General features: G+C 40.6%; 2 protein-coding genes across 2 annotated transcripts; one reads left to right on the top strand and one right to left on the bottom strand.

Annotated features, from left to right (window-relative positions):
* Window positions 1-2,864: 2,864 nt before the first annotated feature.
* tmem98 (transmembrane protein 98) lies at window positions 2,865-6,703 on the top strand. The gene is made up of 7 exons (XM_088437582.1): window positions 2,865-2,992; window positions 3,865-4,033; window positions 4,111-4,242; window positions 4,319-4,352; window positions 4,409-4,524; window positions 4,805-4,864; window positions 5,057-6,703. The coding sequence occupies exons 2-7, from the start codon at window positions 3,903-3,905 to the stop codon at window positions 5,259-5,261; spliced, it is 678 nt and encodes a 225-aa protein (XP_088293708.1). The 5' UTR covers window positions 2,865-2,992; window positions 3,865-3,902; the 3' UTR covers window positions 5,262-6,703.
* svilc (supervillin c) lies at window positions 6,372-23,552 on the bottom strand. Its single transcript, XM_088437581.1, has 31 exons — window positions 23,054-23,552; window positions 22,347-22,487; window positions 21,239-21,418; window positions 21,129-21,163; window positions 19,977-20,038; window positions 18,297-18,442; window positions 17,201-17,411; window positions 16,541-16,926; window positions 15,834-15,933; window positions 15,590-15,631; window positions 15,454-15,516; window positions 15,195-15,269; window positions 15,069-15,123; window positions 14,849-14,989; window positions 14,422-14,536; window positions 14,043-14,203; window positions 13,875-13,973; window positions 13,669-13,805; window positions 13,394-13,541; window positions 12,505-12,650; window positions 12,117-12,292; window positions 11,896-12,028; window positions 11,021-11,410; window positions 9,950-10,052; window positions 9,651-9,870; window positions 9,406-9,539; window positions 8,831-8,986; window positions 8,605-8,730; window positions 8,426-8,538; window positions 7,056-7,154; window positions 6,372-6,807 (listed from the first exon to the last, which is right to left on the bottom strand). Exons 1-31 carry the CDS (start codon window positions 23,269-23,271, stop codon window positions 6,769-6,771), a joined length of 4,350 nt encoding a protein of 1,449 aa, XP_088293707.1. The 5' UTR covers window positions 23,272-23,552; the 3' UTR covers window positions 6,372-6,768.
* Window positions 23,553-23,762: the final 210 nt, after the last annotated feature.

Here is a 23,762-nt window from a genome sequence, read left to right as displayed (position 1 = left end):
TAACCTTTCATTTAAAAACCTAAAATATAATCCGAACACAAAAACTTGAAACCCTAACCATATATCTTGAGACCCTAATTTAAAACACGACTATTATCTTCAAACCCTATTTTAAAAACCCAAATCTGATTAAAAGTTTTAATTTGAAACCTTAACGCAGTCTTGAAACATTAAAAAAACATAACTTGATAACTTGAGCTTGGATCCCTCCATTCTAAAATCTAACCTTAAATCTAGACATTAATTTGAAACCCTAACCTTGACTTGATGCCCTCATTTAAAACCATAAAACTACAGTAGTTTCAAAATTTAAATCTGGATTAAAGCCTTGATTTTAAACACGAACTCAATAATGAAACTCTTATTTAAAAACATAAGCCGGTCTTAACTCTAATTTAAAACCATAACTTTGAACCCAAACACACAATTGAAACCCAACATTTTGCTCGGTGCCCTTGTATAAAAACCTAATACTATCTATTTTAAAAACCCGACTCTGATGTAAACCCTTGATTTGAAACCCTATTCCCTGCAAACGACAAAATCAAAAACCCAAACTTGTCCTGTAAGCCCTACTTTAAAAACCTGAAACCCTAACAGATTCTTGGAAACATCAAATGAAACCTCAAAATTGGCCTATTACCCTGATTTAAAATCCAAAAATCTTAAAATCTTCTTTCAAACCTTAACCACGCCTCATAGAAAGGCTTCTATTTGAAACATGAAAATGTCTTCCATAAAAGTGGCGTCGAGAGCAGGACATCTCTGCAACCAGCAGAGCGTAAAGACGACAATTGTATTCCGAGCACACCACAACATCCCCTAATCTTCGAGGAAAGGGACAAAAGACCCGTATTGTCTTCCGCTTTTCCGCGCCAAGAAGAAGAAGCGGATGTAAGAGGATCTGAGCCCCGTCAAAAGACGCCACAGGAATAAAGAAGCAGCGGAAACATTTTGGATAAGATCCCATTGGAGTCTATTTGCTTCTCAAGGACATTGCACTATCCTACACCCCCCCCCCCCCCTTCCCACCACCACCACCACACACATCTTCATCACCATCATCATCATCATCATCCATAATCCAAACGCCCTCCACAACACCGCAAATACAGCAATTAAGTTAAAGTGGTCGCCAACTAGTGGCCCGGCATGCGTATTACAGCACGTAACAACAATTCTGAAACTCAAGCCCTGGCTCCAAACCCTCTTTTGTGTGTGACCAAAGTCCAGACCTTCTTTGATGTTGGGCCCACGGCCGCCTCGGCAGCACTCGGCTCAGTAAATCGTACAATTTCATCTCGATGCTCTCTCTCCCTCTCCATGTCTGTGAAGCTCACGTTTGAAGAGCTGTCGAGAGTCTGTTGAGAAACTCTCCAGCTGATGACAGAGGACCGAAAAGGAAATAATGCGCGTTACTCGGGGCTTCACACACAAAAAATACACACCTGCGCAAACCACGCTCCAAGCAGATGTTGCGCCGAGGTGCCAAACTTCATGAGAAGCCGGTGGAATTATCTCAAGAAACCACTTTCACAAATGGTTGGTTCTCTACTTATATTCAATGATGTACACCTTGTGAAATATTTACATATTTTTTTTTTATTCTGGGTTGTCTTCTGGAAAAATTGTTTCACTAGTGACACTGCAGCCATGTAAAACTTTACAAAATAAAGGCATTTTGTAAAGGAGCCGCTGTAACAGAATTTAGCGATCAGTTGCTTTGTGTTCCAATTAGTTTGCTCTTAATCTGAAAAGTGCACTGTTCCTTTCATGGCATTAAATTAGATTTCCTCTTCCCTCCAGGAATCCTATTAAAATCTCATGTATCCTCTAATGTGCATTCACAAAACCCCGTTCAAGAACCATTGACCCATATATATATATATATATATATATATATATATATATATATATATATATATATATATATATATATATATATATATATATATATATATATATGAGATGCATAAACATCTATTGGAGAAAAACTGACCTAGCATACTAGCCAAATGTTATCTCTAGGCGTGTTTTACACATCGTTTTTTTTTTTTTCGTTTTTTTTTCCTGGCTGCCTGCTGGAAAATTGAGTCACTTATGACACTGTGCATCCATGTAAACTTTAACAACACAAAGGCATTCAGTATCTTTGCAAAGAACACGAGATCACTGTAACACGATTTAGCAGTCAATAGCTTCAAGACCAGCTAATTTGCTCAATCTAAAACTAAAATTACACTTTTGCTTGACATGCCATTAAATTAGACGTGCTGATACCTAAAGGGACACAGTAGCAATAGATTTAAAAATAGAAAATAGTGCATTCATTCAATACACTTACTTAAACACTTAATACAAAAACTTGATTTATAGAACTAAATTTCAAACCTGCTTTTCTCAGTTGTAAAGTGGTGCTGAGCAGGTGCATGTGAAGAGGCTCACAAAGTCCAAAAAATCATCCCCAAAACAGCATTAGTTTACTTTATGTAGCTTGCTTTAGCAAGTTAATAAATTGACTTTCTCAAGACAACACGGACATGAGACCTCCAGGTCTGATTTGACAAGTAAAGTTCAGGTAACGTGTGACGTCATCACACATGACAGGTCGAAGCGGAAGTTTTCTGCTTCGCTTCCTTTTTTAACGCCAGCGGCCGTTTTTACATTTAAAAAAAGGTAAATGTTTTAGGGGAATATCATGCATATGTTAAATGTGTGTTTATAGAGTATAGACATTCAAATTACGTTGCTGTGGTTGTCCATTAAAGTGGTGTTGATGCGCCATCTAACGTTCAATCTGCGAATGACCCCAAAAAGGTGACATATGAACGGGCGCGCGCGTACCCAAAGTTTTCATTGGCCGACTCTCCTGAGGCGCGTTCACGTGTCCTCGTTGTCCGGAGATGTCGGAGACGTCTCCTCCTCGGCACTGCTGCTCAACAGGGAGGTGGGACTTTTGTTTTAGTTTTAGTTTGGTCGGGGAAATGTTAAGGTAAGTCGTACTTGTGTTTTTAGGACTTTTGCGCGGTGGAAAAAAGTTTGTTTTATTCCTGAGAGTTTTGATTGCAATTTGACTGTTTTTGTCTTCCATTGTTTTTGAAACGCACACACCCAAGAAGCGATGCATGGCAAAGTCGTACCTTGAGGTGAAAGAAGCTTTGCAAGCAAGCGTTGTGATCGATTATTATTTTTATAGGATCAACATGAGTGCATTAGTGGTTAATATATCTACTAAATAGTTCTGTGGTTCTGGGTTTGAATCCATAGCCTTCCTTGGTAAAATGTGATGAATTTGTTTTCAAATGTATCAAGTTGTGCATTTTTACAAAGATAATAAAGTTGAGTTTTTTTCTAGGAAAATCTGTGTATGACACGGGCCACTTAACCCAAAAATAATCAGATTAAAGAATTAACAGCATTCCTCAGCAGAGTGTGGCGCCAGGAGGACGGCTTGCATACTTATGATGGAAAGCAAGAACATTCAATGTTGTATTTCAAAACAAGACGCCATTTTGTGACTGAATGTCATTTACAACAAAGAGAAGGGGTGATGATAAAACAAAAGACATTGAAAGTTTCTTTTTCTTTTGACTTTTGCGCGGACCGCTGATGGAAAAGGAGAATAGTGTGATGTTAACCATAGAATAGGAAATTGAATGCATCGCGACTGAGAATAGGCAGAGAAAAGTGTGATAACTACAGAGTAGGAAATGGAATTTACTGTGATTCCCCTGTGTGTGAATTTAAACATCTAACAACTTTGAGGCACCTCTAATTGCACATTCACTAGAAACTTTTCGATTGGTGCCGTGAACCGATTAGCAAAAAAGTCACAATGCGTTTCAAATTATGTATCCTCCATAGATGAACTTCCATTAAGGTCAAATTTTGGAGCAGTCGCCATGGAGACGGTGGTGATCGTGGCCATCGGCGTGCTGGCTACCATCTTCCTGGCGTCCTTGGCCGCCCTGGTGGTGGTTTGCCGTCACCGCTACTGCCACCCGCACCATCTGCTGCACCACTTTGATTCCAAGTGGGCGTCTGGATTGAGCACTAGGTGCACCTGGTCATCCAATAAAAATAACTGACCCGCGCTTTCTGCTCCATCAGGCCCACGGTGGACCTGATCGGCGCCATGGAGACGCAGAGCGAGCTGTCCGAGCTGGAGCTGGACGACGTGGTCATCACCAACCCTCATATCGAGGCCATCTTAGAGAACGAGGACTGGATCGAGGACGCCTCGTATGTTTTTTAGCATCGGTTTCCCGCCAAGGTGGGGTGCACCCTGGACTTTAAAAAATGTCCTTTCTTTTTACAGCGGATTGGTCTCCCACTGCATCGCTATCCTAAAGGTAACGGAAGACAATTTTTTGTGACTAATGGAAACTAATGCCAGTTTTCTTTGTAGATCTGCCACACGTTGACGGAGAAACTAGTGGCCCTGACGATGGGCTCGGGGGCCAAAGTCAAAGCGCCGGCTAGCCTCAGTGACATCATAACTGTGGCAAAGCGCATCAGCCCCAGGTGATGTTTGTTTGCATCTTAGCCACACCATTAACTCATTCAATGCCATAGACGGATTTTTACGTTTTTCTCAGGTACCTTTTTTTCTCATTTTTTGAAAAGCGTTAGACTAAAGGAGGGTGGCACGAAATGAGGGAATCGATCATTAAAATAGGGGAATGGGTAATTAAACAAATAAATACCTAGGATTGAATGCCTAAACTCACAAAAGCTTTGTAAAAATATGGCACTGAATAATTTTAAGGTGCTAAGAACAGGTTTTTGTTTGATTTTTTTACAGGGTGGATGATGTTGTACGATCCATGTACCCGCCTTTGGACCCTATTTTGTTGGACGCCAGGTGAGAAAATTACATTCTTTTTTCAGTCACGCCAGTATAAAAAGTGCAGCAGTTGATAGTAAAGAATTATGATGATAAACAGTGCAGAAAACTGGCTAGCAATCAACGCTAACTTGCTTGCTCCTCTACAGAACGACAACAAAATTGATGAGAACAGTGCTAAGATTTTTGACCTTTTCCCCACCACCGCAGGGCGACCGCTCTTCTCCTGTCTGTCAGTCATCTGGTTCTGGTCACCCGCAACGCCTGCCACATGTCAGGTAGCCTGGACTGGATCGATCAATCGCTGCACGCCGCCGAGGACCACATGGTGGTGCTGCGGGAGGCGGCCATGGCGTCCGAGCCGGAACGCGGCGTCCTCGGCGGGGCCGAGGGCCAGAGGGAGCAGGCCATCTAAACCCTACCCGATTTGGGTCAACGAATGGACCTATGCAGCACTTGTGTCAATTTGACCCAACTTTCTGATTTGAGGGTTTTGTTCAAAACGATGGCATTTTTTGAGGTTATGTTGTAACAAACAGACCAAAATTTGTGTGGAAAAAAAATATTAAAATCTGGGGTTCCTTTTATGTTCGATGATTGCAACCCAGAAAGTTTGGTCAAATGACCAAAGTAAGTGGATAAGTATTTTTTTTTCTCAAATTGACATTTTTTACTATAATATTTTTTTAATTCTGGGTCGAAATTAAACTAAATCGGGTGAAATAGCTGGCCGACGATCGAAAAGCAGTTTGGGGAAAAATGACCAAAATTGGCTTTAAAAAAAAAAAGGACCGACCCTACTTTAACATCAAATTAACAGAAAAAGTCGGGGTCAGACGAACGACCCCAAAACCCCATTATTTTCAACAACCACAAAAATAAGGATTTATCCTAACCAAATAAGCCAAAACAGTTTTGTTTTTGACACTAATTGGGTTATTTTTTAACCAAGCTGTTGCTGCCTTTAAAATTTTAACCCTGATTTAAAGAATGACGTACTCAATAATGAGTCAAAAAAGGACCGACTCAATATTTGGATTTTTGACCCAACCTTTTGGGATATTTTATACAAAACAACCCAGTATTTTTAGGTTGCGTACAACATGATTCGTTTTTGGGGTTATTCAGTTCAAAACCAAGAAAGTTAGACTAAGTTGACCCAAATATTATCAGTCTTTTTGTCTATTTTCTCAACAAATTCAGTCCCAAATCAATGAAAGACTTTTCTGCAGTGGTGGTCTAAAATCCACTTTCTCACACAGAGGATTAGTCATATAATCCAAGCTTGGAAAAATATCAGCCCGTCACTAAGCGAGCCGACGGACATTTTGTCAGCATCAATGCGATATTTCAAAAAATAAGGACTAACTATCCATTTCCTGCATGAACTAAAAAATCGCAAAAGGTCAAAAGGTTTTTCTGGTTAGACCATTTGTCGCTGGGTGGAATTTATGGGTCGGGGCACTGCGTAAACATGAATTCACACAGGGCAATTTTGAGTCTTCATGAAAACTAAGAAAACTAACTTTTGTAATTAGAATGTGGGAGGACACCTGTGTTGCCGTGGTAACACTTTGTAGCGTTTTCCAGACCACAAAATGGCCGCCAGCTAAAGGCAACAGTGTTAGTCTTTTATGACAATCAAGGATGAAATTTAACGCGTATCGTTCATGTCGATTCTATTGTTTATTAAATCTTTTCTAAGCACTCGAGCACCACATACAGTCATTTGTCACGTATATATATATATATATAAATGTCCTCTCATATATTCTACCTGTGATTTGTACAGATAAAATGGTTGTTGTACTGTGTCTTGTAGATAAAAGTACATAAATAAAGTTGAGCTACATTTTCCTCCTTGTACCATGTTAGGTGTCCATTTGGCAAAGAAGTTGTTTGTTTCGCTTCAAGTCAGCTTGCTAGCAACTCCAGTCCTCTTGTTTCACCTCCAAAGTAGTCTAAAAAGAAATCACAAAGATTACAGTTTAACACTTGTCAAAGGCATTTCACGTTAAAGGGAGGGGCATTGAAAGAAGACACTAGGGAGCTGAAATTTCACCCAGATGGTGGCAAAAGGTCAAAGTTCAATGTGGCACTACTGCTTAATTGACACACAGCCAGGAGGAGTTTGCTTTGGCTAAAAGTGAGAATGATGTGGAAGAAAAAAATAGTTGATGCACCAAAAAAAGACTCCCGTGAGGTTTACCTGGAATTCATGTAGTTTTACTGTGTCAGGTGAGGGATTTAGTTTTGATCTTGATTTGGTGAGCTGGGCCAGGGCGTCCTGCACCGAGGTCAGCTTGCCCTGCGGGAATGCAACAGACATGTTAATGCCCAAGGGTTGCTCCAGATCAACCTGTGGAAAAAAAGGGTGATATACTGCAAAAAAAAATAAATAAATAATAAAAAATGTTTTACTCTTCGCATGTTTTAGTCTACAGGTGTCAGATTAACCGATTATATTGTAATCATTCTAATACGGTCATCGTTGAAGTGTTCATTTTTTTTTAATCACATTAATCAAATGTATAATCTCTAGATTCGTTTGTATTGGCTTCTTGTGAATGTTTTTAAGGGTTGGAAAACAAATGTCAATCACACCCTTAAGTGGACAGTGATTGCCTGTCAATTTGTTTGGTAGAATCTGATAGGCTCCTCTTTTGGATCGGAGAGCAGAAGGAAGACGGGAAAATGGAAGCACATGAGAGTTGTCGGTCTTATTCATGGTTAATCTAATTTTTAAAAAAAAACAGTAGAGTAGTATGTATTTTTGTAAGAAAGAGCTTTCTTACCACAGAACCAGCTCAAGTTTAGCTTACTACATAAATGCAAAGCACCCAACTAATGTTAGCAACACAGATGCTAAGCCATAGTAAAGTTCTTTGACAAACTAAATTTAGGAACAGGTCTGCAAAGTCAGATTAAATTGAGATTAGTTAGACCAATTAATAAATACATATATAAATCAATTTTGCTCACTAGGGTCGCAGGTGTTCTTGAGCATATCTCAGCTGCCTTCAGGCAGTAGGCGGGATACACCCAGAACTGGTTGCCTGCCGATCGCAGGGCAACACAAACAAATAAGCAAGCATTCACACACAAATGCACACCTAAGGGCAATTTGGAGTGTCCAACAAAGCATGTTTTGGGGAATGTGGGCAGAAGCCGGAGTACCCAGAGGAACCCCGCACAGGCACTGGGAGAACATGCAAACTCCACACAGCAAGGCCAGAGCCGAAATTATGAACCCGTATCCTCTGCACTGTGGGGCGGCCTTGCTGAGATCCATTTCTCATAAATCTTAAATAATGAAACTCTTAATTTTTTAATCTCCAACCACCTCTTTAAACACATTGACATATATAAAAAGACACTTTTTAAAATAAATAAATCTGTAAGCGTATTTAAACACACACAACTGACCTTAACTGATTAGATCAATTTGGCTGGCGTTCGTGCATCAAGATGAAGAATTAAGCCGAATCAATAAGTCACGTAGGTGAATGAACATTTGACTGTACTCCATTTGCCGGGTGTGCTACATGATAATGCGGCCATTAGCGCTGCGGAGCAGACCTGCGCGGGGGCTGCCTGCTTCCTCTCCCAGCGAGGGAACACATTAGTGAAGGTCAACGGCTCGGAGCCTTCGCAGATGAGGTAGGCGTGCGGCGGCCGTCTCGGGTTGACTTCTGCGACACAGAAAGGGAGCGAGAGAGGTAAGTCGAACTTCTTCTCCAACCACCTCAAAGGTTTACCTTTGCAGTATTGCAACGCCGTCTCCATGGCGCACTTTCTCTCGTCCTGCCAGCGATCCGCTTGATCCTCCGCAGGGTTGCCCTGCCACAGGTACACCTCAAAACGGTTGTCAAGCAGGAACAGGGCTGGGAAAGGTAGAATTACAGTGGCATCATTTAAATGAGATGTTCCAAACTGGTTTGTGGGTACAAATGGATGGTGCCAATGTGCAGATTCGAATCTCACCAGGAGGCGGAACCGCGTACAGGTTCTCCTGGACGAAAGGCATGGCCGCCGCCAGGCCCGGCAGGCGGGAAGGACTATGCAGCTCCTCGGCCTGGAAGCTGCCGGAGGAGGCGCTTAGGTGGAAGAGGCGCGGCGTGAAGTTATATTTACCGGGATCTGATGGGGTAATAGAAATAATGGAGGAATAGAGTAACCCGCTGGAATACTACCGTGATGATGTAACAACTTAACTCCTTCAATTCCAAGGACATATTTTTCATTCAATTCATTCAATCACAGATGGCTGCTACAAAATGAATTAGGAATTAAAGTAGTCAATTGCTTTTAGTATTTCTATACTCAAGTAATTGACTACTTTAGGTAATTAGTTTATGATACAGGTAATCAATTACTTTAGTGCACTTCTTTTAGGTAATTAAGCACTAAAGTAATCCATTATTTTAGATACTAAAGAACTATATTTATTGATTACTTTCTGACTTATCTAAAGTAATGATTTGATGGGAATATGAAGGAACCTTAAAAGATGTTAAAATGAATTGTTTGCCAACCGGTGCACGCCTTTGCTGATGTACCTTGTATCATGCAGTCATATGCCTTCCTGTCCACGTGTCCGAGCGCCTCCCAGAATTCAGCAGGCTCTGCGCCTTCCTCTACTGCCTGGATCTTCACAGAACTGCCCTTACTCAAACCCAATTCAGCCGGACACCTAATACAAAGCGCAGAACCGATTAATAAACTTCTGCTATACCCTGACGACCTTAAAAATGTCCATCTAACACATTTGGTGGAATGAGAAAGAGAAACTCCGTCTGGTCACCCTTGAGCAAGGCACTCCGCAGCCCTCTTGGCCACCTCCCTGCAGCTAGGCAGTGCTTTGCAGCCGGTCCAGATGTACAGCGCCGCCTGCTGGCCGTTAATCAAAACCAGCGTGCCCCGGGAGCGCAGAGAAGCGCAGCCGCATTCCACTTCCAGCAGTGAGGCCTCGTCCGGGAGCTCCCCTCGTACGGCAAACAAGCGCCACGTGCACGCTGGCTCCGCTACAAAAAAAGCATTTAAATGCATTAAATAACTTCAGAAAAAAATATGAAATGATCGTAGATATCAAATTCGAGGCACCTGCATGAGAAGAGAAGGTCTCCCTGTGGCCTTTATGAATGACCAGACCTCCTTTGAAGAGTTGCAGGAAACATGGAGGCTCATTTCCTTCATGGACTACAACCTTCAGCAATTACAAAACAAGCATTTCACACTATGGTAGAGCCAGCAGAGGAATAATAACAACAAATATAGCTACTGTAATTGAATTTAATATTATAAATGTAATTTTATAAATGAACCTGTAATACAGTATACAACAATACAAACTTGCTGTTAGGCTTGACACAATCAAGATTTTGAGGCCAATCATCAATCAGTGAGTTTAAAGAAACCCTTTAACTATCATTGATCCAATTACAACTATAAATAAATAAAAACAAATAAATAAATTAATGTACTGGTATTTTTTTTTTAATTGCAGCCTTTTTGATTTGTACATTGACATTTACTACATTGCAAAGTCAATTTCAATTTGATTAATTGTTCAGATAGTTTGAAACATTTTTGGAAAGTTAGGTCATCGTTTGTCCAATTTTTTGGTTAGCAACACAAGCAAAAACTATACTTAACTAGAGCCCGACAACATAAGAGTTTTTAACATGTTTATGCTATTTTATGTTGCACTATGCATTTTACTTTAGGTTGTGTGTTGTGACATCTAGATCAATTCTTAGCATAAATTCCTTACATTTCTCACCTAATCTATTGCTTATATAAACCAAGATTAGCTTTGTTTTGAATGACAGGTTATCAGAATGATCTCAGCAACAAATTTTATGATAAGGTACGAGTTTATGGATTAATGACACCAGTAATACAACTGCTGTAAATGATTGTACAAAATGGTAAAAAGCTCAAATAAAAGGCAGCCACGTGGACTATTATTATAATAAGCCACTTTAATCAGCCTGCTAATTAATCGGTCAGGTCCTAATAAAAATACATACTAGTATGTTAGAGGCGGGACAACCCACCAAAAAAAGAAATAACGCCATCTCCTACTTTGTAGTTTATTATGAGAATAAGGCAGAAAATACAATAGCGACAAGAGCTAGAATGAGGTGAAACCTAATGAGGTTGTTGTGTTACCTGAGATTCTTGATTGTTGTTGATCCCTATGGGCAGAAAAGCAGCAGTGTCCCGTCCACTTATATCGGAGTGACGTCCTTTCCACAGGAAAAAAGCCGTAGCGTCTTCACTGTGGTCCCCAATGCTGTACGTCCAGCGGAGCACATATGAGTCCCCTTCGTGGAGCTGTCCCGCGCTGTCCGACGGAACCTCGCAGTTGTCAAATTCGTGGATGTGCCACGCGTCCACTCCCAAAGTCCTCAGACCCGGCGTGCCCGAGCCGGAGCCCCTCGGGATGTCCACGCCGGCCGGCGTGCTACTGGACCCTCCGTCTGCTGTCGCCTTGCCCGAAACCAGAGCCTTGGCGTCGCAGGGCTTCAAGAGGTCGCATGGTGGCGTCACTGAAAGGGACTGTGGTGGACAACAACAATTGACAAAGGCTAAAGTTATTATTACTACATGTATTTATTAATTTTATAGACCTGTACCATATTTATTTACCGGTGCAAAGTATTTTGGGATGAAAAATAAAGTAAAACAATATATAACAAATATATCACTATAACACAAGCAATAAGTTACTTCCTGTTCTATTTAGTTTACTTTTAATTTGAGAAGAAAAATGAGAAGTTCCTTCCGTGCCTTTAAAAAGTCTAAAAATAATTTGATGATACCTGCAGAAATTGTTTAAATATCAATAAAATTGAAAAAAGAACATAAAATCTATTCATTCAATGTATTCTATTCAATCTATAACATATTTATAAACATTCTATAATTTTCTAATTTACCAACTCGATCAAATATTCTATACACCTTTAATGCTCCATATTTGTACCATGTACAGTTCATGCATGAAGTTTAATGTTCTTTAAATGTTGCATAATAACACAAACCTGAGTCTCCTGGATGACTTTCTCCGCGTCTCCTCTTCCTGTCCAATCCAAGAACTTGTCTTTGAACAGAGCCGTCTCGTTGTTTTCCCAGACGACGCCAAACAGAGCCCAACTGGGACGCCCCTCACCCATCCTGATATAAGAACCAATATCAACTCAGCAACACGCAACCCGCACTGTTTAAATAATTGCATCCAACAGTAGGTGGCGCTCTGTCTTACAGCTGCGTGTCAGCGGCGTTTTGTGTGGGATCCATGGGATTGACCCGGCAGTTTCTGTAGTCGTAGGGCCCGAGCCACACCTGCCGACTCAGCTGGAGCGCCACCTTCTGACGCTCGGAGGGGACGTCCTTCCCCAGCCACAGATACACCTCGCTGCCAAAGTCAAACACCAGTGCCTGGATGCACAGGCACACATACCACATATAGAAGGTGACTTCTCAATACTTTAGACCAGTTGGTCTTAAAGCAAACTAACCATTTCATGAAAAAAAAAAAAAATTGTGAGGAAGCCACTATAATGACTCCAAAATGACTACATTTCATAATCGAGCAAATAATAAGGTAGGCAATTAAACAAAAAACAAAACTAAACCAAAATTAAACAGACCTCATTGGAGTCTAGCATTGAAAGTTTGGGCATGGAGGCCCAGGCTTGCTCGTGAGGCACCAGTCTGTTGTCCAGCATCTTATAAACACAATTGGACTCCACAATGCCACGCTCGTACAGCTCGTCCTCATCTGCTGTACCGGCTCCTGTTTGGAAACATTGTCACAAGCAAACTTCATTCGACTTCTCGATTTACTGAGGACTAAAAAAAAAAAAAGTAAAGAGGATGTGTATTTGCTGGTGTATGTGAAATCTTAACAAGGTTTCCACAGGTATCAGTAAATATAATTTGATCAATTTTATTGTCAAGACAGGAACAGTACATAATTCCTTTCAAACTAAGAACATATTAATTGGAACATGAAGCAACGTGCTAATTTTTTCATAAAAACCCTATTGTAAAATGTGTGAATTAATTTTGTTAGGTTTTAGTGTCACTTTTTTTTCCATCAGACCAGCCAGAAATAAAACAGATGATGTTATACAATCTATCTTCGCTTTTAAGTGGTTAGTGAATAATGAAGACAATATTTCATGAGGGAGATCATTGAAAGAAGGTTGACGACCACTGAACTATACACAATATTTAAAAATTCTAAATAAATAGCCGACCAACAAATAAGGAAACCAACAGCTAACTAATCAACAAGCCGGCAATCTATTTCTTAGACATTAGCAACCAACTACATAAATGAAATAATAAAACAAACAAACCTGTAAACTAGTGTCAACTAACTAGATACCCAAGTAATAAACAAGCTGACAATTTCTTTGTGAAATTATGTTTTAGAGATTTAAATTAGCAAAAAAAAAAAGAAAAGACCTAGCTAACAAGTTAACCAGGTAACAAACCCAGCTAAAAAGCTAACTAGCTGAATAGCCATCTAACCTCTATAAGGTGTCCTTCCTCCCAGAATGTTCCAGAAGTTTTCTGCCAGGCCGCTGTCGCAGTTGACCCCCTCTTCCAGGTGGACGACAGAGGTGGCATTACAGCCCAGATCTTTGCGACTTTGAACGAAAGACGCTAACTCTGAGGCCTGAAATACAAACATCTAATATTTGAGAATGGACTCTTTGATATTGACATCCCAAGAAAGATGCTACAAGATGGTGCAGAAGGACCACTCAAGTCTCAAATCACAAGCACGTGGGACAACATCGTACTTTGGCTTTCTCTTTGTCGTTGGCCGACTGTCCACTCCACAGGATGCAGTCGTCTGGGGTGACCAGCAGGTAGCAGTCTCCGCTGTTCAAAGAGCTGGCCGAAGGCCGGGACAGGCGGACTTGGACCTGCTGCCTTCCTGTCGGGACAGACGGCCTTCAATTCAAAGTGTGCCATTTGGACGCAAACGAAGAGGACGTGCGCTGACCTTTGATGAAAAGCAACATGGGGCTGGTGAAGGGTGGATGACTCTCCCGAGGATCCGGGGAAGAGCTGACGGAATTCGCCTTGGAGGAGTTTTTAGAATCTACCAGGCGGACACAAATGTGAAGTAAGACAAAATAACAAAGAAAAAGACAATCCAGAAAGCGCTCACTCCTCTCCGCCTGGATCCTCTCCTCTGCAGCAGTGCTGAGGCCCATGAAGTCCTGCCTGACGTCCTCGCGGGCCGCCAGGGCTCGGAGTGGGTTTCGGGATCCCTGGGTACGCCGGGATGGACGCACGGAGCGCCGGTGCTCTGCCACTGCTGACGTGAGCCTGATAGCGCACATATGAGCTTTATTGTCATCTTAGTTCCATGTTGGAATGAGTTGAGGAGCTCCATTTAGACAAAAGTAGGGATTTTGTACAATGCATTTGCTGAATTTTATTCCTCTTGTTTGTTTGCCCCCATTCCTGAGTTTGTAGTGTTCTGCAGCTTGCACCGTACCTTTGTAGTCCCATAGTTGACCAAACAATTTATTATACTTGCTCACATGGGAGTGTTGGTCTGGCAGAAAAGGTCCAGATCTTGTCCTGCCTCTGATGGGGCTCCACAAGTTGGGTCGGTGTAAAAACCATTCTCAGGCGCCACCTCTTCCTGTTTACCTGCTGAGGACAAAGCGGTAAGTTTAATATCTATATATTTGAAGGAACACGTACAGTTTGTTTCGAAGCAGTCAGTTTTCAATCAATCCGATTGGCCGTTCCTCTTGGGATTCCTCAGGTGTTTATCCCTACTAAATTTGAAACCAGTATCCACTTTTTTGGTTTTCAATATAAGAACTTCAGCTGTCGACCAACGGCGCATAAAAGTAGCATGTAGCACATGGTATCATCTTTAGCGTTTGGTGTCATTTAATCAAAACTGCATACTTTGATGCTGACACAGTTGCTGTTGCTACTGATCACTTTTGAACATACCAGGCTGAGTCAATTGTGTCTTCTGCAGGTCTGACTTCATTTGTCTTGTGCTCTCACCTCCAAATGAGCATGTTGGCATTTCAGGTGACTGATTGTTGTTATAACGGCTTTTACCTTCGTCTAATTGTGGACATTCAACAGCTGCCAGAGAATTACCAAAAAAGGTGATCAGATTCAATATAGAAAACGTGATTCGAGGAACGTCGGATCATTGACTCACTTGTCGTTTCTTCTGCCTTGATTGGCTGAGGCTGCTTTTGTTTGTCTTCTTCAACCTGAATAAATTCAATTCATATTTGTTAACAATGAGCCCAAATCATCAAAACATATCAATTCAAAGTTTTACCTTTTGTGTCCACTGTGGGGGACTTTGGCTCTTCGTTGGAGATGCCACTTCTTGTGCCTCAAAGGAACGATTGTTCTGGAATTATATCAGGATGACTTCAGATGAAAGGCCACAATTCAGGCTTATAAGAGATGGATATGAGCTTTGGAAAATATGTTAAGGACGGTTACAGACATCCATTTAGATCCTTTTTTTTTCTTACCGTTGTATACAATCCATCTGACTGTAAATCAAAGACATATAAAGATGCAGCAATTACCTTATTGAACCACATGACATATTGAGGCGTAGTGCTGGAATAGACAGAGGCATAGACAGGCTCCTGTCAAGGGGAAAACACATGAGATGAAGACATATTAAAATGTCAATGTATTTATATCTTGAAAAACACTCACCCAGCTCTGAGGTTTCACTCCGTCTCCATGAGAGTTTTCTCCCTAAAATAAAAAAAAATAATAAAAAATACAACACATCCAGTGCAAAAATGGACAAAGATGCTTTACGGAAAAAAAGTTTTTAGTTCACTTCAATGTACATTGTGCTGCTCCTATTATCCTTAGCTAAATGGGTGAAATGAAAGCTTGATTTAAATAAATGTAATTGTTTTGCAACTATCTTAATGGGAAAAAAAAATCCTACCTTACTAGTGCTACCATTGATCATGTGATGCGCTTGAGCGTTGCCATTCACCGGCGTCATTTGAACGCATTCTGCTCTATTAGACACTTCATCACGGTGCCTGTCAGAACAGAAAGTTGGTTTACATTCATCGTGAGGTCCAAGTCAAAAGGAAGAAAAATAGCAAGAAAAATACTGAGGGAAACCAGCAAGCTCATAAAAAGCCACAAAAAAAGATTTTAGAATTAGTTTGAGTTTTTTTGCTTTTTTTTTTTTAGGTTGTTTTCTTTTGCTTTAAAAATCAAAACATAAAACCTTTATTTTCTGGACTTGTCCGACATAAAAGGAAAACAATAGCAAGAAAAATATTGCGGTAAAGCTGCAACAGAAAAAGTAATGGTGATAAATGAACATCCAAAAAAAAGAGCTTGAATTTGTTAGCATTTTTTTTTGCAATTTGTTCTCTTTTTGTGTGTTTGTTTTGTTTGAAAAATGCACAAAATTTATGTTATTTTTTGGACTGGTGCAACTAAAAAAGGAGGAAAATAGCAAGAAAAATAGTGACAGAAACTTGCAATCCAAGAAGTTCTGGTCATGAATGCGAATCCGCAAAAGACTGAAGCCACAATAACTGAATCGTGATGTAGCGAGGGAACGACACTTTTGGCCATACCGTAAACAAGTTTCACTATTTTAATTGAACGGGTGAAATTTCCCGAGCTGCTCACCCGCCAGTGTGTTTTGACGGCGCAAGCATTGGCGTGCCGGCGATGGTCTCCCGCCTGCCCCGAGCGCGCTGCCTCCACGGGGCGGCCGCCCGCGAGCCGCCGCCCTCCCCCGCCACCTCCGGCCTTCTCGGGGTCGCCGCGTTTCCATTGCGCTCCGCCTCGGAAATCCCACCGCGCTCCGAGCGACTCCGTTTTAAGATCCCTCTTATCCCCGGCTCCGAATCGCAGCGCTGCATGGATTGATCGGCGGGTGAGGGGCTGATGTCGGGTTTGGAGCGGGTGAGGCGGAGCTCGCTGGGCTTTAGGTTGACGGATGAGACCCGTTGTCTGTCGCAAATGTGGGAGGACAAAGACAAGGCGGGGAGCTGCACGGGGCCTCTCTGCAGCTGAACACAAAGATACAAAAACATTACAAATCTTAACCCTTGTGCGGTATTTTGACCATTTTTGGTCATATTCTTCCACATCGTTCTCGCAGTAATTTAGCCAAAAGATGGCACGCTCCCGGTATCGAAGTGGTCGTGCCATGTTTAATTTTGACACGTTGTCACCATCTGGGTGAAATTTCAGCTCCCTAGTGTCTTCTTTCAAGGCTTTCCCTTTGATGTGAAATGTCTTAAAAATAACGCACATGAATGGCAGTACTTTCTGAACTCTTACCAAATCAACTTCCTCCACCGTGATAGGCTGGGTGCGGTATCGAGCGCCCTTCTGCCGCCGCCTCTCTGGTGCCCCGTCGGCGTTGGGACCCTCAGGCGAGGACAGCTTGTTAAAAAGAGCCAGCTTCTCACTCACGCTAAGTTTGCAGCCCTCATCATCAACTTCCGCTGGCTCCACCTGGGGAGGGGGCGCCTGCTCCGCCGGTGGGGAACTGCATCCCAAGAATACAACATAAGTCTTGAAGAAAATCTTGAAGAAAGTCTTGTGAATGAAGATCACATTCATGTTTGTCATTGGAGTGCAGTTAGAAAAAGTGCAAAAACAAAGAAAGAAAGTTTTTTTTTTTTTTTTTTTAACGAAAATAAAATCAAACTTTTTAAAGAACTAAATATTACAACAGGAAAATTGTAATCTACGGAGAAACATTTTAAAGAAAATAATCTCATGGCTAAAGGCAATATTTTTATTTTGAAATATAAAGAAAAGTACATTTGAAAGAAATTTACTTAATTATTACTTAATTACTTAATTTCTTTACAATATTATGCATATTTCCTAAAAAAACAAGATATAATCTCCAATCAAATAAAAACATCCACTTTGTTCGACATTTAATTCTAAACATGATGGCAAAAGTAATTTAAAAAAAAGTTATCACTTTATGACAAAGTTTTGTCTTTTTGAGGAATGAATTGTAATATTAAGAAAAAGTAACCCTAAATTTTAGTTATTTAAGTTCTTTTCATATACATACATACATACATACATACATACATACATACATACATACATACATACATACATACATACATACATATATATATATATATATATATATATATATATATATATAGATTCGATCTATCATTCTTTTAACGAATGATAAACAAAATGTGTCCACACATTTCAAAGGTTATTTAAAATGCATGTACAGTCTTCATTTTAAAAGTTTTTTGTGAAAAAGATTTGTTATTACAAAAAAGAGAAAATTATAATACACAATGAAAAAGGAATGAATGCCTGTTTTAATAAAGGAAGCCTTACTCAAGGAATGTTTCTTTCAGAAGAAAAGAAAAAGGAAAAGAACGCAGCCCACCTAACAGCCACCATCTCCTCGCAGGTGATTGGCTGCGTGAGGAAGCGTTGGTCGTTGCCCCGTCGCTGCCTGCGCTCGTGGCAGACGCTTCCGGAGCGAGGCTTGAGGAACGCTGACGCCTCGGGGGCGGCCGTCTTCTCCAGCTCCTGCTCCAAATTACACAAACCATCTGAGTAATATGGATAATATGGACAGGTTCTGTGGGCAGCTTCCTAAAAAGTGCAAAAAAATGGTTGTTCCATTTGAAAGGCGTGGGGGGGGGCATCACGCCGTAGTAACACGAGCGGCCCTGTGTTGGGTTACTGCCTCCACTAATAATAACCTGGCCGGCGTGGTCGCCAACGGCAACGCGCTGCGTGGCACATTTTCACCTTAGTGGCTACAGCTGAGCGCGAAAGGAGGCTGCGGACGGCGCTTTCGCCAGTGGAGAACAACACCTGTTGAGCCACATCACGTCCTTCAACACCATCGCCGTCTGCAGCGCCACAAGCACGCGTCTGGACGGCCAGATAAGCACCTGCCGCCGCAACTGATAGCACATTCTGATTCCGTACGTAAATTCCATATGTCACGACATAACATTTGCAAAACCCCACGCTGACTTCTTACGTAAACAGTAGTGACTTGAGATACAAGTGACCTGAGTTACATTGTGTGCTTCTGCTATGGCTTTGGTGGCTTAACCCAAAAAAAAAAATATCCAAGGATGCTGCCCAATTTGTGTTTTTCTTCTGTAATATTTATTCCATTCATTGTTTATATTATGATGATTTCTTGCATAAACAGTAGTGTCTTGAGATACAAATGACCTGACTTACATGAGATTTGACACTTTTTTTGTGCTACTGACACTTTTGTTGTGGTACTAGTCATGGCGTTGGTGGCTCAAACAAAATTCTAGTGATGCTGCCCAAATTGCACCGTATTTTCCGCACTATAAGGCGCACCAGATTATAAGGCGCACCCTCAATTAATGACATATTTTAAAACGTTTTCCATATATAAGGCGCACCTGATTATAAGGCGCACCCTCAATTAATGACATATTTAAATACTTTTTCCAATCACAATATAGTAATACTCAAAGTAATAAGAATAATAACTCAAATAATAACTCTAAACTCGCAATAGCATGATAACTCAATCAATATGAGCAACTTGTTCAACTGTAAACACACAAAAGAAACAGGTAAAGTTACTTTATCACTTCATTCCCCATCTACGAATCCCAAACTCAATATTGATCCATATATAAGGCGCACCTGATTATAAAGCGCACCATCGGCTTTTTAAGAAATATTCAGGCTTTTAGGTGCGCCTTATAGTGCGGAGAATACGGTATTTAAAATTCTAGTGATGCTGCCCAAATTGTATTTTTATTATTTAATATTTATTGTATTTATTGAATATAGTTAAATTAGCTTTGGTAATTTGTAGTTTTATTAACTGTATTATTTTATTTACGCCAGGCGCAGCTATAACGGAACAGTTCCAAAGCGCTGGGATTATTGGTTCTGTTCTGGTGATGTGAGTTCATTGAGGATTTAGATTGAAGAGTCACGGAAGCGTCTTCTATTAATAAAGGCTGTGAGAGCGCACAAATGAATGCGCCGTCCAAAGTGCGACGGGAAGTTTATGAATAGCAACGAGTATCCGCTTTCAGAGACAAAAGTGACTTACTTTAAATAAAGACATCTTGGCCGCCACGCTCATCTGGGCTCGTTCGTCTGTTTTCACGTCAGCTGCACGACAAGGCAAACAACTGTTAAAGTTCACATTCAACTTGTGTTTATTTTAAATGGACTCAGTAGACACTCATATAATGCCTGTCTTTCATAAACCTATTATCACCATGCATAAAAGCTAAAAATATAAGGCCAATCATTGAAAAAAAAACAAAAAAAAAAACTGCAGGTGTTAAAGTGCTGTCTTTTTTGCATTCATTTAGCACATATTGTTCAAATCGCTCTTAAATAGTTGGTTAACTAATTTATTCCGATAAATATGTAAATATATGAATGTCAACTAAATGATTTATAAATAAATAAATTAACTAGTATAATTTATGCATAGCCTATCATTAAAAAAATGTATTATTTAGTAGCTATTGTTTTATTTTCTACCTTAACATTTTTTTTCAGAAACACATTTATTCATTTAAACGGAATTATTCCATTATTTAGTAGTTATTATTTTATTTACGATCATAATTTTTTTCCAGAAATTTTTCTGAATGTATTATTTTTTTTAAATAAATGAATAAATGTACTTTTCACTTTTATTTTTCACTCACACACACACTAGAGTTATTGTAACTACAATAAAAATGTGATTGTATATAAATGTATCAATGCTTGCATTGATTTTATGAGGTAAATATTACAATTTAATTATCAAATTTAAAAACGTATATTTCTAGTATACTTATTTTTGAAGAATCATTTTTTTTCTAAAACTAGTTGATTCAAAGTAAGCTATTCATTTATTAAAACTTATTTGTAAATCTGATTAATTGACTCATTGTTAACACAATAAAGGTATTGAAAGAACAAACTTGGAAATATGTTTAGAATGAATTTTCAAAATAACAATGAATTTTAAAAATTCTAATAATGTTCTGTATTTTATGTTTTATTCCATCATTCACTGCCAGCCCAATAAAAATGGATATTTGACACCTATGTCAGAGAATGAGTTCAGATTGAATATTTATTTTAACTTAAAAAATAATAATAAACAATTCTAATGATCTGGCCAGTTACATGTTTGGCCATTCCGCAGCTGTATCATCCTTGCCTTTTCCTGGGTGAAGATAAATATCATGTACGCTACCTTCACACGTCTCTTCTTCCTCAGCCTCCACCAGCCTGGAAAAGAGCACAACAGCAGACAAAATGACACAGAGTGAAAATTGGTACCGTCTTTGCGAGCGTCGCACCTACCCGCCGCTCTCCTCCATCTCATTGGCCGTGATGGGCTGAGTCCGGAAGCGCTCGCTGTTTTTGCGCGAGCCAGCCGGGCCGCCGGGGAAGTAACGGCGGGTGCGGCGGCGGGCCCCATCTGATGCGGGCTTCAGCGTAAGATCCAGAGAGGAGGTGGCTTGCGGACCATCTTCTGCACTCCTACATCAAAACAGACAGAGGACATGCAATTCAGTCACACGAGCATCACAGACTATAATAAAGTTTAATGCAGCTCGAAATTTGAAAAAAGGACCAGAACGATGAATAAAAATCAGATTTTTCAAATTGTGTACGGTATGCACACACGTTTTTATTTGTGCATCGTGGCAAAGTCACTGCAGTGCTTTCTGGTGTGTTGACATGGCCACAAGGGGGCAGTATAATACAGTCATGCAGATACAAATGAAAAAGAGTTTCACAACTACTCGTAAAGTAAAGTCGTGTGAGCTGAGGTCACTGACAGCAATGGTTTGTATCTGAAGGCGCCACTGTACTTGGTGCTCCAAATGCAAAAAAAAAATATCGGTTATGTGTTGATTAACCGCAAGTGTTTTGATTTTAGACTTTATGTATACGATGCAAGCATTCCCATTATCATTTCATATTAATTATATTCAGAAGTTAGAGCAGTGGTTCTCAAACGGGGTACGTGTACAGGTAAGTCTGGGGGGGTACGTGAAGGCACTTCAGGGGGTATGTGAGATTTTAGCAATGTTTCTGCAAGGATCAGTAAATCTAATATGATTCGTTTAAGACGGTGACAGAATAAGTACATGTTTCTTTTCAAATTAAGAGTAAATAGATTGGAACATGGAGCAACTAATTGCTACATTTTGCTGCAGGGACTTCTCTAGAAAATGTTTATGTCAATGTATTATGTTTAATAAGGATGCGCATTGTCATCAGTGATGCGATTTTTCGGCAAAGAGAAAAAATAAAATAGATGTTACATGACCAATTTTATGTGAGTAATACAATTACAAATGGATTTTTTGTACGCCTTTTTTTCATCAAAAATGCTTTGACAGAAAAAAATAGGCCAGGTGGAAGGGAGGATATAGATTAAAAATAGTGTCTGGTTGCTTACACATTGTTGGGCTCAGCTCCGTTTCCCGCCTGCTGCAGAAGAGCAGTCCTCAGCTGGCCCACCGAAACCCGAGTGCGGAGCTGCTGCTGCTGCTGCTGGAGCGGGTGCTCCTCTCCTCTCGCTTTGTCTTGGGAATCCTGACTGCAGCATTGACGAGAAGATGGAATATTACATCACTCGTGTGTCTTCTTTACGATACATGGTGTGAATCAAAATCTCTAAGCAGAGATCTGGAGAAATGGGCAAAATGACTGAGATTGTAGTTTCAAATCAATATGACAGACATTTTTTGCAGTTTCAAACAAAAATGACAGACCTTTTTTAGTCTGACATATAGGGGCTATCTTGATGGTCATGCCTGCCAAATTCCATTTTGCTCGCTCACTGTAGCTTTGGGCGATACATTTTGAGAATTCATTTTCTTGTAAATGGCCATAAAAATTGCCAAAAAATGCTTCACCCGGAAGCAATGATGAAAATACTCCTTTTTGGTCATTTAACATTGTTAATCTGTCTTAAAATAAACGACTTTAGATGTATTGACAATTGGATGGAAGAGTGATGGATAGATGGAAAAATACCATATTTTCTGTTACAAAGAGAAGCTGACCTCCATTAGCGCAACATCAGATATCATACCAAAAGTGACGAATAATAAAGCAGTTGGCGTACACGGCAGATTTCTTTTTTTAACAGTAACAACTGACCTGGTCAAGCAAGTGGATTGCACGGACTTGTCCGATCCATTCAGAACACCGCGTGTCTTGAGTTTTGGGGAACCGTTTTGCGCCTCCCCGCCTCCTCTGGCCCGCCGGGGTTCTAAAAACTCCTCCATGTGTCCGAAACGCTGGGCCAGCTCGCGCCTCCTCTCCGCCTTGTAGCGGGCGATGCGCTCCGACCGGGGCTCCAGGACCAAGTCCTCCATGGCGTCCCACGACGGATGAATTTCTTCAGCTCTAAAATATGTCCATGGAGAAGTTTCGGGGTCCTACAAGAGGACTAAAGCTGAAAGTTGACTGCAACCCACATGTAACCTCTCTCGCTTCTGTAAGCTGAGCCTCAGCAGTGCCAAGCTGGAATCTCCCATTGCACTGAAAGGCAACACCCAACTCTACTCTCTGGGTTCATGACTCTGCAGGTCTTTTCCGCCAAGCCTTGAGTAACTTAATCTAGTGCCTCCTGAACACCCCCCACCATCAGCACCTCCTTCCCTTGGTCCGTTTCCAAGAAAGCCGCCACAACCAAAATTGGGTTTTATGGTTAGGTTTTGGGATGTTTGTTTGTTTCTAGTTTAGAAAATATTGCTCAGGGCAAATCAAATCTACAGGGCAGTCATTTCAGCCAATCAGAAGCCCAGAATTCCATTAAGTGAAAATGTGCAATCAAAACAATGGGCGGTGGAAGGTTGGGCTCTAA

This window comes from Hippichthys cyanospilos, chromosome 16 (assembly GCF_059441005.1).
Source record: "Hippichthys cyanospilos isolate Australia breed blue-spotted pipefish chromosome 16, RoL_Hcya_1.0, whole genome shotgun sequence".
NCBI classification, from domain to species: Eukaryota; Metazoa; Chordata; class Actinopteri; order Syngnathiformes; family Syngnathidae; genus Hippichthys; species Hippichthys cyanospilos.
Note: the sequence above shows the minus strand (reverse complement) of the source record. Positions and strands in the feature narration are given on the sequence as shown.